Source organism: Chlorocebus sabaeus, chromosome 11, assembly GCF_047675955.1.
Source record: "Chlorocebus sabaeus isolate Y175 chromosome 11, mChlSab1.0.hap1, whole genome shotgun sequence".
Classification (NCBI taxonomy): Eukaryota; Metazoa; Chordata; class Mammalia; order Primates; family Cercopithecidae; genus Chlorocebus; species Chlorocebus sabaeus.
The window spans coordinates 32,934,271-32,952,281 of record NC_132914.1 but is presented as its reverse complement, the minus strand read 5'-3'; the positions used below and the strand labels follow the sequence as shown (position 1 = coordinate 32,952,281).

Sequence of the window (18,011 nt, the reverse complement as noted above, 5' to 3'; positions counted from 1 at the left end):
CATAATGTAGTTAAATTGCCCTATAAACCCGCTGTGAGCCAGAGTCAGTATCAGGAGCTAAGAGAATGCCAGTAGTTTAATAAATATTTAATGCAGATTGTTGAAAGTATGGGATTTCAGGACAAGGAGGGAGCCAAAATGAAACTTTATACAAGAAAAATTTTACTAATTATTTCGTAAAGAGGCAGAGCTTCTATTGGAATAATCAAATTGGAATATGTTAGAACTCAAATTTTGTCACCTGTGCTCTGTGGGGCCAAAACATAGAATAAAAGACATACACCATTGTAATTTATAATATGAGTATATGATAAACTATAAATCCATGTTATATGTTTAAGGAAAAGAAGTGATAGAGAACTAATTACTTTCTAATTTGCATACAATTTGTCCAAACAATGAAAGAGTCAAATATAATTCCTTAAAAATCTCCATAAATGTAGGGGTTATGAAATGTTGAATGAGTTAAAACATTTGTTTGAATCTAGGATTTGGGCATGTCTGAAGTTCTTGGAATTAATAGTGTTTCAAATCAAGAGCTACCCTGGCACACACATAAGTAAAAAAACACACTGACTGAATCAATGCATAAAATCAGTGTATACTTAGGGATTGCCCGTTTGATGCATAGCACATAGTTTGCATGTTGAAGCCAAACTGGGAACACATTATTTTTATGAACTGGAAACTATAACTTTTCAGAATGTATACAAATACCCCATACTAATGAAAAACCCCATTACGAGTAGAGAAATCCATTACTAATGGGATTTCCCAGGAAGACTACCCTGGTTTTTAACATTTCTTTTGGGGCTTGAAATGGGCAGCTTGAAACCTTCATATGCAAAGTGACAACATCTATAGAAATAAATTCTTTCTTAATTAAATCAATGTTGGGATGGGGTACTTTGTTATTGTTTTGGTTCTGAAGTAGTTTCTTATGAGTTTTGATTGGATTTAAATTCAGATTAAAATGAGACTTTACTCATAAAATACTTCTGTATGTTCTGTAGCGTTAATACTTGGAGGAATCTTCAGAAATATTACACATTGAGAAAATTATCCACAACGCAGAAATTGACCTAGGGAAAAATGGCACTTGTTTAGTGTTTAAAAAGCTTAGACACATATTCATTTAAAACAGAAAAGTATGTTTAAGTTGTGAAAATGTAGATGTAACAAATTTGTAAGCACAGAGTCCCATGGTCAGTATTTAAGGGGAATAAAGAGGGGGATAACAGAAGAGCTAGACCTGAAATAGAAATACAAACTCATTTATTGTTTGTGACAAACACCCCAAAGCCTCAGTTTTGTTTGTAGATTTGTTTGTCCATAGACTGTGCAAAGTTTTTCCAGAATTAAGTAATTTTAAGTATCCATAACTCATTGGGTTTGCTGATGTCTGCATTCACATTCTCCACACACTCCAAAGTTGACTTTCTAAATAAAAAAGTCTTATTTCCAGCCACGCAGACCTTTGTGAGCATTCCCTGAATATATCATTCTATTTTGTCACTCCTAAGGCTCTCTACCTACTGTTTGGAATTACTTCCTCCTCCTCTGGAAAACAACTCCTTACCCTTTAAGAACAAACTAAGGTATAATTGCTTCTGTGAAGTCTTTTCCGCTCCTCTAGGAAACCTTAGTTGCTTCCTCTGTATTGTTCTCACAACTTGGATTACAGCACGTGTAATGCTGAACTGTAATTGTATTTCTATCCTGACATCCCCAGGAGGCTGAGTCTTCTGGAAGGCAGGGACCATGTGTGAGTCTTTGAATCTTCAGCATGTAGCACAGTGCTAGATGGATGGTGCTTCAGAAGCATTTACTGACTTCATCAGAAGGCACTGTGCCTATGAAAAAATCCTTAAGTAAATGAGAAGATTCATAGAGACTACAGAATGCCTATTTTATTTATTTATTTTTAACTTTTATTTTAAGTTCGGGGTACGGGTGCAGGATGTGCAGGTTTGTTACATAGGTAAATGTGTGTCGTGGGGGTTTGTTGTACCAATTATTTCTTCACCCAGGTATTAAGCCTAGTATCCATTCTTTATTTTTCCTGATCCTCTCCTTCCTCTCATCCTTCAGCCTCCAATAGGAACCAGTGCTTGCTGTTCCCCTCTATGTGTCTATTTGCTCTCATCATGTAGCTCCCACTTATAAGTGAGAATATGCGGTATCTGGTTTTCTGCCCCTGTGTTAGTTTGCTAAGGATAATGGTCTCCAGCTCCAACTATGTCCCTGCAAATGACATGATCTCATTGTTTCTTATGGCTGTATAGTAGAATGCCTATTTTAAAACAGGGAGATTTTCTTTTTACCCTAGAATTCTCACCTTAACCTTAAAAATGAACATTCCACAATGTCTAAATATAGTGAATGTCATCTGTTAATACTTAAAAGTTATTTATGGCACATAAGCATCACAGCAACAGGCCCAACATAATGAACATGTAGGACCAAATGCATCACTAGAAACGGGTTTTCATTTAATTTACTGAGTCCATCTAGACTGTAACTCTAATGTAATGCAAATGGTACAGGTTGAGCATCCTTAATCCAAAACCCAAAATGCTTCAAAATCTGAAAGCTTTTGAGTGCTGACATGATGCCATAAAATTCTACACTTGACCTCATGTAATGAGTCACAGTCAAAATTTTGTTTCAGCCACAAAATTATTAAAAATATTGTATAAAATTACCATCAGGCTATGTATATATGAATACATGAAATTTCTTGTTTCCTGTCTCATGAAATATCATGTTTGGACTTGGATCCCATCCCCAAGTTATCTCATTATATATATATGCAAATGTCCAAAATCCAAAATCTGAAACATTTTTCATCCCGAACATTTTGGAAAAGGGATACTCAACCTGTACCACAAAAAATTGTGAAAATAAAACTTCAGCTAGGAATGCTTTGTTCTGTTCTGAATTCCCGTGGTACTGTTTACATCACTCTAAAGCGCTTGATGACTCCTATCTTATAAATAGCTATAGGCAATTGTGGAATTCCTACTAGAGTATGTCATTTATTTTTGCATCCCTGAAAATATGTTATTTTATTACTGTCCCCCAGAAAATATGTAATCAATAAATGCTGGTTCACAAATTAGTCTCTGTTGGTGGGCCAAGTGTCCTTATCTATACCTCTGTTTCAGTTAAGCATCTTGTTTTTTTTTCTTTTTTTAAGACAGATTTTCACTCTTGTTGCCCAGGCTGGAGTGCAATCGCTCAATCTCAGCTCACTGCAACTTCTGCCTCCCGGGTTCAAGCGATTCTCCTGCCTCAGCCTCCCGAGTAGCTGGGATTACAGGCACGCACCACCACGCCTGGCTAATTTTGTATTTTTAGTAGAGACGGGGTTTCTCCATGTTGGTCAGGCTGGTCTCAAATTCCTGACCTCAAGTGATCCGCCTGCCTTGGCCTCCCCAAGTGCTGGGATTACAGGCGTGAGCCCCTGCGCCTGGCCCTAAATTGTTAATATTCAACCTTTAGGAAGAAGTCAGAGAAGTTATTTGGATGGCTTGACCAAGAATGCCCTAGGATAGTATGTCCTTGATAAAGGTTGTGTAAGCCTTATCTAATATGGTATTGGTTATTTATGACCACTCTGAATCACTGAGTCTTTAAATTATAGCAGAGTTATATAATAAATTCCTTTATTCTGACCTAAAATTGGAGTCAGATCTCTCACAAACTCTTCATTCACTCTAATCTTTTCTATTTTTCTAAAGTGACAACACAAAATAAAGTCGTATTTTGCCCTTAGGTTTATATAAAACATGTTAATAGTGCAAACAGTATTACAGCTTATGGTATAGATGTCAATTATATAAATAGATTTATGGGAACTAGAGATGAGGACTCGAAAGCTGCACTGTAGATGACATAATAAGGGCGTGGTTTTCCCCAGATAATGGCAAACGGAGAAGGCATTCTGAATCTGAAATTAACCTTCAATCACTAAAGACCAAGAGCTCCCCTGACCTACTATTCACTGGCACTGCTTGCGTTTGCAAGAGGGCATTTGGTGCTTTGTTGCTTCTCTTTATCAACACCAACACTTATTCAGCACCTTTCTCAAATATGTGTCTTTTGAGGCTATCTTTTCAGATAAACTAAATAAAGGTGAAAAGAATTTTCCTGCCTATATTTCGCAGCACTCCCACCCAGGTAAAACTCAAGAGTGCAAAACAATTTCAGTCATTAAAGAGGGCTGGGAATTAAGACAGGTTCATGTTGTAACATTACTACTTGTCCAGAAGGACAAGATCAATAGCTAGGAAAAGCTCCCTATTACTTAAGCTCTGACCCACGTGAGTTAACATCCCATATGAACCTAAATTTCAGAATGTGGTCACTAGCACAGGTAGAGCTCATTCTCATACTCTCTCACACACACACTCTCTCTCATTTGCTTGCTAAAGTGGCCCCAAACTATTTAATTTGTTGATAACAATCTGTCTGGCTTTGTTTCTGTAACTCAGTTCCTCACAGCTGTCTTGCCTTTCATCCCTGACTTGTTCATTTATTTAGTGCTCTTGTTTCTCTAGGTTTGGGATGAAGGACAAAACACTCATTTTAATCTTGCTATACTTGGCTGGGTGTGGTGGCTCATGTCTGTAATCCCAGCACTTTGGGAGGTTGAGGCAGGCGGATCACTTGAGGTCAGCAGTTCAAGACCAGCCTAGACAATATGGCGAAATCCTGTCTATTTGAAAATACAAAAAATTAGCCAGGCATGGTGGCACACGCCTGTAATCCCAGCTGCTTGGGAGGCTGAGGCATGAGAATCGCTTGAACCCAGGAGGCAGAGGTTACAGTGAGCTGAGATGGCACCACTGCACTCCAGCCTGGGCAACAGAGTGAGACTCTGTCTCAAAACAAACAAACAAAAAACAAAAACAAAAACAAAAAATTCTTGCTATACCCCTAGAAATTGAGTCTTGAATCTGAACCTCCAGCTCCAAAGCCGGGGTCCAGTTATTGGCCATCAGACCTTCTTCATGATCTGTACCCAGATTTCCCTCTGTTTGCTCCGGCTGTCTGCTGGGTGTCTGTCTTTCTTGCTGTATCTCCCTGGTTGGTGTAACCTGTCTTGCCAGCCTATTCTGCCACCCTCCATCTCCTGTTTCCACAGCTACTCACTGCCAGGCTTCAGCCCAGCACCGCCTGAGCTGCCTTTCTACATCTGCGGAAAGGCATCTGGATCTTCTCCTGTGTTTTTAACTTCCTCACCTCTGCCTCCACCTAGCTGGGCACAGATATTTCATCCATTCACTCATTTAAAAATAATAATTATTATGACATTCTGATCTGACACTGGGACATGGTTTTATTTCTCCACTGACCAAGAATCTGAACTCTCATCTTGATGATACTGGATACTCAATAAATTATGGAATAAATTAGTTAAGAAAGCTTTAACTAGCATGCTTTCACCAGTAGAATGAGATTACCTGCTTGTTGGCTTTCAACACTGCCCTCAATGTGGCGATCTGCTCCCGTTTGGTGCTCAGCAGGGACTTTAGCTTGAGGATCTCTTCCATTAAGGCTTCCTTGTCTTTATCAATCATGGGGGCTAGCTCCCGAGCTGCTGCTCTTTGACGAGACAGTTGCAAGGACCGGTCCACAGCTTTCTGCAGATGCTTGATTTGGTCCCGGATTATGGCATTAAGGTTGTAGATATTCATTGGCTCTTTGCGGATGTCACTTGTATCCAATACTGGAGATGATGGTGGGGCAGTAATAACAGGAGAGATTGTGGGGGTCTTAGTTGGACTTGGTTCTTTGCTGGCCTCTGTGCTTTCTTTTGCAACTGGTTCAGATGAGGTCCTTGTTTCTACTGGGGATGACACACCCCGCCTGGCTAATCGTGGGGACAAAAGTCCTCTGGGATCATCGGGCCCTTTCAGGCTGCCACTGCGGGTGACTCTGCTCTGCCTATAGTAATCCAGCATGACCCTGTTGGGAGTTTCATTATTACATAGACACACATGGTGGTAAAGCTGAGCTAATTCCTCACTGAATGTCACTAACTCATCCTGGGCCGTATTAAGAGTATTGTGATTTTCGTTGGCTATGCTGGTCATCTTTTGCAACTCCTTCTCCATGTGGGCCATCTTCTCACCACTCTCTTTGGTGGTCTTCTCAAGGCTTGTCACCTGCTCATCATACATCTGGATTTTACTCTCATATTTGGCCTTCTCATCAGTGTAGTTTTCTACAGATTTATTATATTTCTCCTTTAAGGCCTTAATTTCAGCTTTCAGATCAATCACCTCAGTTACTGCCACCCTATATTTGCATTCAAGGATCTCTAAGCCATTGATGTCCACCTCGTAGTCATGGGCCTCCTCCCCTGAGTCCCGGCCCTTCTCCCCGTCCAGCTCAGCCTTGAGCTCCTTGCTGCTTTGCAGGCCCCTCATGGCATTGACGTGCTCTGTGAGCCGGTGCACGCGCTCATGCTGCTCCGTCAGTGCCCCCTTGGTGTGTTCCAGCTGTGTCTGTGACTCCTGTAGGTTGGCCAAAAGAATGGCCTTTTCCCGCTCTACCTGCAATGGCAAAAGAAAGTCTCTGAATGACCTCAATGCAGCACCAATGATGAACTTAATCCATTCAGTCGGGCATGTATACACTTAAAAATCACTGCAGCGGAGCCAATGTTCCCACTATTTCAAATTAAAATGGAGTGTTTTTTATTTCAGCAGTTCTGGTAGGTCAATCTAAAAGTACATAATTCTAAAAGAATTATACTGCAAGTAGTTACCCATCAATTTCACTTGTATCATACACACATACTCATGAAACTTCAATGTTATTAGAACAATCTTATTTTCATTTTTAACACCTTGCAGAAAACAACATGACTTTAAGAGATAAGCATAGGACTGGTGTTATTTTTATGAGTGCCTTATAGTACATCTGTTTTTCAGATCATAAGTGACTGTATCAGGGTGCCTATGAATCAATCATCCTTTCCTTCCCAGAGCTCAACCCCAAATCAGGTTTAAAACCTAAGGCTTTAACTTACTAAATATTGCTGAGTACTTTAACCATCTTCTTAAAAATAAGCATTTAGTCCCCAAAACAAACATGCACTACATTTGACAGTTTTTATCTTTTTTTAAGACAGGGTCTCGCTCTGTCACCCACACTGGAGTGCAGTGGCACAATTGTGGCTTACTGAAGCCTCTGCCTCTCAGGCTCGAGTGATCCTTCCACCTCAGTGTCCTGAGCAGCTAGGACCACAGGTGCGCACCACCACACCTGGCTAATTTTGTGTGTGTGTAGAGACAGAGTCTTGGTATGTTGTCCAGGCTGGTCTTGAATTCCTAGGCGCATGCCAGCCCCCTGCCTCTGCCTCCCAAAGTACTGGAATTACAGGCGTGAGCCACCATGCCCAGCTTTGATGGTTTTTAATATAAAAGTCAAAGAATACATACGGAATTTTAGAGCTAAAAGAACAATTTATAAGTCAATTCAATTCCTTTAGTCCAAAATAGGAACTGTAAATATTAGCAATTAATTTGAATAATGTGATATGTTTATGTAGACAGTAAGTATTACCACGTGATGAAAAACACTCAGGTGTCCATACAAAACACTGTCTCATTAAACATAGGTATATAAGAAATTGCAATGTGAAAAAATTTTAAAGCATTTCTCTCCTTCCATATGGGTAAATATTATGAATTATGAGTTTTTGCATTTATAATGTAACTGTTTCTCAATAACCAAATAATATTGTTTACATTATTGTTCTATAAGAAGTATCATGGTGTTCATATCCTTCTGCACTTGTGTTTTCTTTTCTTCTTCTTTTTAAAAAATAAACCATCATGAGATCTGCCTTAAGAGCAATGAATTGATGCTGAATGTCTTTATATCTAAAGGAAGATATCAATTCAAACTTTCTTTTTTTTTTTTGTTTTTTTGAGACAGAGTCTCGCTCGGTCGTCCAGGCTGGACTGCAGTGGTGCAATCTTGGCTCAATGCAAGCTCCGCCTCCCAGGTTCACGCCATTCTCCAGCTTCAGCCTCCCAAGTAGCTGGGACTACAGGCGCCCACCATCACGCCCGGCTAATTTTTTTGCATTTTTAGTAGAGACAGGGTTTCATCATGTTAGCCAGGATGGTCTCGATCTCCTGACCTCGTGATCTGCCCTCCTCAGCCTCCCAAAGTGCTGGGATTACAGGCGTGAGCCACCGCACCCGGCCCAATTCAAACTTTCAAACTTCCTGGATCATACATTAAATCCCTAAATGGCAAGTAAAATTATTATAATTAGAATATAATAAATATTAATCATTAAGTATGGTTAATATTTTAAAACTAGCTTATTACTTTAGGATATACATGTATATATGTAAATGTATAATACAGTAGAGTAGTATTTTTATGATCCTTTGTGGAACCTGATGCCCCTCATTAACTATCATGGTAGTCCTCTCTTGGTAAGGTTCTAATATGCATAAGTTTCAGTTACTATGCTTTAGTTAAAACACCAGCTACTCCCCAACCATGGTCCAAATTTCAGTGACCAAATAGATTGATTGTGAGCCATGCATAATGCACAATCTTCGCTACCAGCTCTTCAGTCTATAAAATCACTACATAACATCATGACCTATGGCAAATGACACCACTTCATTCAAAGTCAACCGCTGATTGGTTACTATGTATCTGTTATTCAGTTCACTCACAGACGGCTAAGGATATAGTTGCCTTGTCTTGTCTCCTAGTGATAAATCCATGTGATGTTTTACAAAAATGGATTACAACAAGAAAGAAAGCACAGCAAAGAAACAAAGAGTGACAATGCTGGAAGTAAAATTTGAAAAAAAAAACAAATGGAGTCAGGTGCAGTGGGGTGTGCCTGTAGTCCTAGCTACTCCAGGGGCTGAGGCAGGAGGATTGCTTGGGCCCAGGAGCTGAGGCAACATAGTGAAACCCTGCCTCTAAAAAAATCCCCGAAACTACCTAAATGGAGTTATAGAAGACATAACTGAATATGGAAATGTTGACACTAATGCTGTTTGAGGGACTTTAGATGTGCACCCAAAGAAACTTAGTGGAGGCAATTTTTTCAGTTTATTAAATGAAAAAGTACAGTATGGCCGGGTGCAGTGGCTTGTGCCTGTAATCCCAGCACTTTGGGAGGCCGAGGTGGGTGGATCATGAGGTCAGGAGTTTAAGACCAGCCTGGCCAAGATGGTGAAACCCCGTCTCTATTAAAAATATTTTAAAAAATTAGCCGGGCATAGTGGCAGGCACCTGTAATCCCAGCTACTGGGGAGGCTGAGGCAGGAGAATTGTCTGAACCTGGGGGTGGAGGTTGCAGTGAGCCAAGATCACACCAGTGCACTCCAGCCTGGGCGACAGAGTGAGACTCCGTCTGAAAAAAAAAAAGAGAAAAAGAAAAAGAAAAGTACAGTACAGTAGTTGCAAAAAGGATGAAAATGTCGAAGAGGAAGTGATGCCGGCACATTAAAGGTACTCGCAAAGATATTTCCAGATGTTGAAAGTGCAGAGGATAAAACGTTGGAAGATGATCCAAACTTAAAAATGAGGATGACAACTTGCCAAAGCAAAGAAAAGATTCTTGCTCAGTGTCCTAAGTTTTTTTTTTTTTTTTTTGGGATGGAGTCTAGATCTGTCACCAGGCTGAAGTGCAGTGGTATGATCTCTGCTCACTGCAACCTCCGCCTCCTGGGTTCAAGCGATTCTCCTGCCTCAGCTTCCCAAGCAGCTGGGACTACAGGCATGCGCCCCCACGCCCAGCTAATTTTTGTATTTTTAGTAGAAACAGGGTTTCACCATGTTGGCCAGGCTGGTCTCGAACTCCTGACCTCGTGATCCGCCCACCTTGGCCCCCCAAAGTGCTGGGATTTCAGGCGTGAGCCACCGCACCGAACCCTAAGTTTTATAGAAGAAGGCAAGATCAAAATACACTTGATAAGCTGTTTACAAAGAAATAAAAGTTTAACTCTCAATGTTCCTAATGTTTTAAATTATGAAGTACTAAGTAGTTTTACTATATTTTCATTTCTATATATATTTATAAACAACAGTAAGAGACTTTTTAATGTTTCACAAAGATATTTAAAGATCACAAAACAATTGTAAATTTCCCCATTAATTATTAAGTTTGTTTTGCATGGTTTCAGTTTGCATGATCACTTTTTACTGTCTCGGACTACTATGCATTCCAGGGACTGCCTGTATAGTATGATCACATATATTAGAACTTAAGATAATGGTTTTGTTATCTCAAGTTGTTATTTAGAGGCTTTTAAGTTATAGCTCTGATGTTATGACATGGTGTTTGCCCATATCTATGAAAGGAAAGCAACTCACAAATTACATTTTATGGCTGCAGAAACCAAATTATTCACAAATGATAGTACTGCAGGTAAAGAACTGGGCCTGTGGCATCAGAGAATACTGGAGTCAAATCTCGGGACCGACATTTACTTAGCTATGTGACTCTGAGAAAGCCTCAGTTTCGTTACCTATGCAAGGAGCACAGTAACACTTCATGGGGAATTTCGATGATGAAGTGAGATAGTGAATTTAATGCTGAAGGTTCTACAATGTTAGCTATTGTGAACAATTGGTTAGCTGTGGTGCACCTCCCACAACCAAAATGTTTTTACATGGCAAACACACCTGTTTTCACAATTTTGAAAATTTTATAAAAGCAACTCTTTCATTTCAGAGTCAGGAAATATTTGAATACAAATCTTAGCTGGATTTCATTAGTTATAATAGAGTGTATCTCCAGAGATGATGATGAATTTGCTTACCCAGACTATTTGGGTAATAGTTTTCAGTGAAAAACCTGGTAATTATGTAATATGGTATTTGATGAATAGCTATGTCATTTGAATTTTTCATAAAGGAGATGGAAAATCTCTAATCTATGCAATCTCAGTGAAAACTGATTATGTCAGAAGTGTTTTTCCCTTTTTTCCCTTGAAAATTAAGCAACTTTGCACTGGAAAGTGTAAACATTATTCAATTAGTACACATGATTACAGATAAGACTGTTTCCAAAACGCCCTTCAAAAGGAAAAGCCTCTGAATCAAATAAACATTGGATCAAAACAAAGTGTACTGAATGTGTCTGAAGCTTGTTTTAGGAGCAAAAGTGTTAAGACGAATAAGGTAATGCCTTTAGAACAGTCTTCAATCTGGACTCTGACAGTTCAGATTGAATGTAAACATTTTCTAAGCCTAAAAAAGGTAAGTCTACAGTGTCTTCATGACAGCATCTCCAGAAAACATCAAATAGAACACTGTCTCCTGCATGTATGCTTCCTCCCTACACAACAGGGGTCCTCAACTCCCAGGCCTCTGACCAGTACCGGGTTGTGGCCTGTTAGGAACCAGCCCACATAGCAGGAGGTGAGTGGCAGGTGAGCAAACATTACGGCCTGAGCTCTGCCTCCTGTCAGATGAGTGGCAGCGTTAGACTGTCATAGAAGTGCAAACCCTATTGCGAACTGCGCATGCGAGGGATCTAGGTTGCATGCTCCTTATGAGAATCTAATGCCCTCCAACCACCTCCACCCTATCTGTGGAAAAATTGTCTCCTATGAAACAGATCACTGGTCCAAAAAGGTTGGGGACTGCTGCTATACAGTACTGCTTTCTATATTTAATACGTTTCTGCTGAAATCAATTGAATAGGAAATTGTATCCAAATTACACATATATTACACACATATGTAAATATATATTATACACATATATCATATCTATCTATCTGTCTATATATATTTCTCCCAGATAATTAAGTTTGGTCTGACAAAAAAATTACTAAAATACAGGTAATTTTGTAAAACTCCAACATTATATTTTCACTTAGCTATTAAGGCTTAGAGTACCTTAAATTGTATTTGGATTTCAAAGAGCAGATGCTTAAACTGTTTTTTAAATTAATTACTTTATTTATTTAATTTATTCTTTTGAGATGGAGTCTCACTCTGTTGCCCAGGTTGGAGTGCAATGGTACGATCTCGGCTCACTGCAACTTCTGCTTCCTAGGTTCAAGCGATTCTCCTGCCTCAGCCTCTCAAGTAGCTGGGATTACAGGCGTCTGCCACCATGCCTGGCTAATTTTTGCATTTTTAGTAGAGACAGAGTTTCACCATGTTGGTCAGGCTGGTCTCGAACTCTTGACCTCAGGTGATCCACCCAGCTTGGCGTCCGAAAGTGCTGGGATTATAGGCGTGAGCCACCGCACCTGACCTAAATTGTTTTAGATTTAGTGCTTTGAATGAATAAAATGCAAAGCACTTTAAAGCTTAAAATCACTACACATTTTAAGCATTACTATTTTAATTTCCATTTGTAAAGAATTTATCCGAGAGAGAGTTGAGGGGTTTATTATAATCTTCTGTAGTGACCGAGAATAGTTGTCTTATTTCTCTTCCTACAATCTTCATTTTCTGTATGGAACTGGAGATTTTGTTTTTTCATGGTGGAGCTGGTTGTTTTGCCAGAAAACCTGACTTCAGTATTTGTAAACTGTTTGGTCTAGTGTAAGTATACAACATGTTTACTATTATTATTGGTGTTACTATATCCCATAGAAATTATTTTTTACTTCACTGAATATTTACCTTTTATTTTTAATTTTTTAATTTTTGAGATGGAGTCTCACTCTGTCACCGAGGCTGGAGTGCAGTGGCATGATCTTAGATCACTGCAGTCTCTGCCTCCGGGGTTCAAACGATTCTCCTGCCTCAGCCTCCCGAGTAGCTGGGATTACAGGGACGTGTCACCACGCCCAGCTAATTTTTGCATTTTTAATAGAGACGGGGTTTCACCATGTTGACCAGGCTGGTCTCAAACTCCTGACACCTCAGGTGATCTGCCTGCCTCAGTGCTGGGATTACAGACATGAGCCACTGCACCTGGCCTAAATTGTTTTAGATTTAGTGCTTTGAATGAATAAAATACACAGCACTTTAAAGCTTAAAATTACTATACATTTTAAATGTTACTATTTTAATTTCCATTTGTAAAGAATTTATCCAAGAGAGTTGAGGGGTTTATTATAATCTTCTGTAGTGACTGAGAATAGTTGTCTTATTTCTCTTCCTATAATCTTCATTTTCTGTCTGGAACTGGGGATTTTGTTTTTTCACGGTAGAGCTGGTTGTTTTGCCAGAAAACCTGACTTCAGTATTTGTAAACTGTTTGGTCTAATGTAAGTATACAACATGTTTACTATGATTACTGGTGTTACTATATCCCATAGAAATTATTTTTTACTTCACTGAGTGTTTACCTTTTATTATTTATTTATTTTGAGATGGAGTCTCACTCTGTTGCCCAGGCTGGAGTGCAGTGGTATGATCTTGGCAACCTCTGCCTCCCGGGTTCAAGTAATTCTTCTGCCTCAGCCTCCCGAGTAGCTGGGATTACTGGCACGTGCCACCACACCAAGCTAATTTTTGTATTTTTAGTAGAGACGAGGTTTCACCATTTTGGCCAGGCTGGTCTCAAACTCCTGACCTCATGTGATCTGCCCGCCTCGGCTTCCCAGAGTGTTGGGATTACAGGTGTAAGCCACCGTGCCCAGCCTCAATAACTTTTTATAAGTAGAGATGGGGTCTCTTTTTGTCGCCTAGACTGATCTTGAATTCCTGGCCTCATGCAATCCTGCCAATCTGGCTTTCCCAAGTGCTGGGATTACAGGTGAGAGCCACTCTGTCCAGCCAAGTCTTTTGACCCTCAATTTGACACTTAAATGATGATGTGATTCTTGTAACAGTATACATAGCATCGATATGCACAAATGGAACTCATAAATAATTTGTTCTTCTCTGCTTGAAGAGAAACAACTCTGATAATGCATGTCTGTGTCCCAACGAAAGAGAACTCTATGAAAAAAGATTGAGATAGAACAAAAAAACTCTACATGAGGGAATTAATCAGTTGTTAAAAGAAAAGTGTCTACTTTAGAGTGTGTGGTGAAAAGAAAATTCTCTCATGCACATGAACACACAAAAGTCAGTCAACTGGATGAAGACTAAAAAAGATGTAGGGAGAGGGGGCCCTTCCCAGCTCTTATGAGATGAGTACTACTCTGATACCAAAACTTGAGAAACAGCACTTTGGGAGGCCAAGGCGGGCAGATCACTTGAGGTCAGGAGTTTGAGACCAGCCTGGTCAACATGGTGAAACCCCATCCCTACTAAAAATACAAAAATTAGCCTGATGTGGTGGTGGGCACCTGTAATCCTAGCTACTTGGAAGGCTGAGGCAGGAGAATTGCTTGAACCTGGGAGGCAGAGGTTGCAATGAGCTGAGATCATGTCACTGCACTCCAGCCTGGGCAACAGACCAAGACTCTGTTTCAAAAAAAAAAAAAAAAAACACTAAAAAACAAACAACCTCTCCATCCCAGAGAAACAAATTACAAGAAAAGAAAACTAAAGACCAAGACCTCTTATGAATATAGACACAAAATCCTCAACAAAATACTAGCAAACTGAATCCAGCAACATAACCAAATGCAATCACAGAAACACAATGTTGATTTAACATTTGAGAGTCAATAAATATAATATACCATACTAATAGAATCCATGAAATCATATTATCATCTCAATGTATGAAGGAAAAGCATTTGACAAAATTTAATATCCATTTGTGATAATTAAAAAAAAGTCAACAATCTAGTAACAGAAGAAAACTCCCTCACCCGGATAAAGGGCATCTGTGAAACACCCACAGCAAAACAAGGATGGCTGCTCTTGCCATTTTTATTCATCATTGTACTGGAGTTCTAGCCAGGGAACTTAGGTGAGAAAATGAAATAAAAGGTATTGAGGAAATATCTTTTAAGGAAAGAAAAAAGTAAAATGATCTTTATTTGCAGATGACATGATCTTGTATATATTAATAGAAATTCTTAAGGAATCCACTAAAAAACAACTATTAGGACTAATAAACAAGTATAGCAATGTTGCAGGATACAAGATCAATATATGAACGTCAGTTGTATTTCTATATATTAGCAATCAACAATGAAAAATAAAGTGAATAAAATAATTGCTTTTATAGCACTATCAAAAAATAACATGCTTCAGAACAAATTTTTTTCTTTTATTGAGATGGAGTTTCGCTCTTGTTGCCCAGGCTGGAGTGCAATGGCACAATCTCGGCTCACTGCCACCTCCACCTCTCGGGTTCAAGCGCTTCTCCTGCCTCAGCCTCCCAAGTAGCTGGGATTACAGATATGCGCCACCACACCTGGCTAATTTTGTATTTTTAGTAGAGATGGGGTTTCTCCATGTTGGTCAGGCTGGTCTCAAACTCCTGACCTCAGGTGATCCACCTGCCTCAGCCTCCCAAAGTGCTGGGAGGCCTGAGCCACCGCACCTGGCAGGAATAAATTTAACAGAAGAAGTGCAAAATGTGTACAGACACACCTCAACTTGTGATGGGGTTACATCTCAATAAACCCATTGTAAACTGAAAATATCATGAGTATGGCCAGGCACAGTGGCTCATGCCTGTAATCCCAGCACTTTGGGAAGATGAGGCGGGCAGATCACCTGAGTTTGATCAGGAATTTGAGACTAGCCTGGCCGACATGGTGAAACCCTGTCTCTACTGAAAACAATTTTTTTAAATTAGCTGAGTGTGGTGGCACGTGCCTGTATTCAGCTACTCAGGAGGCTGAGGCACAAGAATCACTTGAACCCAGGAGGTGGAGGTTGCAGGGAGCCAAGATCGTGCCACTGCACTACAGCCTGCGTGACAGAGTGAGACTCCATCTCAAAAAAAAAAAAAAAAAAAAAAGAAAATATCATAAGTCTAAAATGCATTTAATACACATAACCTACCAAACATTATAGCTTAGTCTAGCCTACCTTAAAAGTGTCCAGAACACTTATGTTAGCCTACAGCTGGGCAAAAATAATCTAACTCAAAGTTTTTTTTTTGTTTTGTTTTTTTTAAGACAGGATCTCACTCTGTTGCCCAGGCTGGAGTGCAGTGGCACAATCTCAGCTCACTGCAACCTCCGCCTCCCTGGTTCAAGTGATTCTCCTGCCTCAGCCTCCCAAGTAGCTGGGACTACAGGCGCACACCACCACGCCCGGCTAATTTTTGTATTTTTAGTAGATACAGGGTTTCACCTTGCTGCCCAGGCTGGTCTCGAACTCCCAACCTCAGATGATCCACCTGTCTCAGCCTCCTAAAGTGCTGGAATTACAGGTGTGAGCCACCAGGCCCAGCCCCCTCTCAAAGCCTATTTTATAATAAAATGTTGACTATCTCATTTAATTTATTGACTACTGTACTGAAAATGAAAAACAGAATAGTTGTATAGGTACTCAAAGTATGGTTTCTACTAAATGTGTATTGCTTTAACACCATTGTTAAGTCAAAAAGTTTAGTCAAACCATCACAAGTTAAGGACCATCTGTACTCTCAAAATTATAAAGCATTGTTGAAAGAAATTAAAGAAGACCTAAATAAAGGGATAAATAGCCTCTGTTTTTGGGTAAAAAACTGAAAGTTAAGATGGCAATACTACCCAAATTGATTTACATGTTCAATGCAAACTCCAACAAAATTTCAGCTGGATTCTTTGTAGAAACTGACAAGATGGTCAAAAAATTTATATGGAAATGCAAAGAACCTGGAATAGCCAAAACAGTCCTGAAGAAACTTCTTGAGAAAGAACTAGCAAACTTTCCTATTTCAAAAATGGCTACAAAAAAACTATAATCAAGATACTATAGTATTGGCATAAGAACAGACATATAAATTAATGGAACAGAATTGAAAGTCTAGAAATAAGCCCACATATACATCTATGACCAACTGATTTTGGACAAGGGTGCAAAGATAATTCAATGGGGGAAAGAATAGAATAATAGTCTTTTCAACAAATGGTGCTGGGACAACTGGATGCTCACATGTAAAATAGTAATGTTGATCTCTTCCTCACATCATATTCAAAAATTAAGTCAAAATGGATCAAAGACCTAAATATAAGAGATAAACATAAAATTCTTAGAGGAAAACCTAGCCATGAATGTTCATGACCTTAGATTAGACAACAGTTTTGTATGACACCAAAAGCACAAACAACAAAAGAAAAAAAATAAACTAGACACATCAAAATTAAAAAGTTTTTTTTAGCTGGGCATAGTGGCATGCGCCTGTAGTCCCAGCTACTCAGAAGGCTATGGTGGGAGGATTGCTTGAGACCAGGAGAGTCCAGGAGTTTGAGGCTGCAGTGTGCTATGATTATGCCTATGAATAGCCACTGCACTGCAGCCTGGGCAACATAGTGAGATCCCATCTCTTTAAAAAAAAAAAAACTCCTATGTACATCAAAGGACACCATCAAGAAAGTGAAAAGACAATCCATAGAATGGCAGAAAATATTTGCAAATCATAAATCACTTTTATGATAAGGGATTTGTATCCAAATCGGTAAAGAACTGTTTCAACTCAGAAATAAAAAGACAGCCCAGTCAAAAAATAATATGAATAGACATTTTTCCACAGAAGATATAAAAGAGCCAATAAGCTCATGAAAAGATGCTCACAAGGAAATACAAGTCAAGATGATAATGAAATACCACTTCACATCCACCAGGATGGCTATGATTGAAAAGGCACATAATAACAAGTGTTAGTGAGAATGTGGAGAAATCTGAACCCTCATACACTGCTGGTGGGGACATAAAAGGGTACACTCAATTTGTTTTCAAAACTAGCAGTTCCTCAGAAGGTAAAACATAGAATTACCATATGACCCAGCATTTCCAGCTCTAGAATTAACTCCCCCTGGGAATTAAAACATATGTGCACACAAAAACTTGTACATAAATGTTCATAGCAGCTTTACTGATAATAGCTAAAAAAATAGAAACAACTCAAAAGTCCATCAACTGATGAATGGTTACATGAAATGTGGTATATCCATACCATGGAGTATTATTTGACAATAAAAAGAAATGAAA

The 18,011-nt window shown here is 39.3% G+C and overlaps 1 protein-coding gene across 11 annotated transcripts in view; it reads right to left on the bottom strand.

The window, feature by feature from the left end:
- The window catches only part of BICD1 (BICD cargo adaptor 1), a 276,025-nt gene that overhangs the window by 50,968 nt on the left and 207,046 nt on the right, over positions 1-18,011 (bottom strand). For 10 of the 11 annotated variants that reach the window (XR_005237827.2, XR_005237828.2, XM_073020612.1 and 7 more), the window contains exon 5: positions 5,469-6,563. Coding sequence is in view for 9 of the 11 variants with exons in the window: in XM_073020612.1 (XP_072876713.1) it covers positions 5,469-6,563 (1,095 nt within the window). In the remaining 2 variants the exon portion in view is untranslated. Of the gene's footprint in view, positions 1-1,784; positions 1,854-5,468; positions 6,564-18,011 lie in introns of those variants that run through there. The other variant, XM_037990151.2, reaches the window with a different exon arrangement.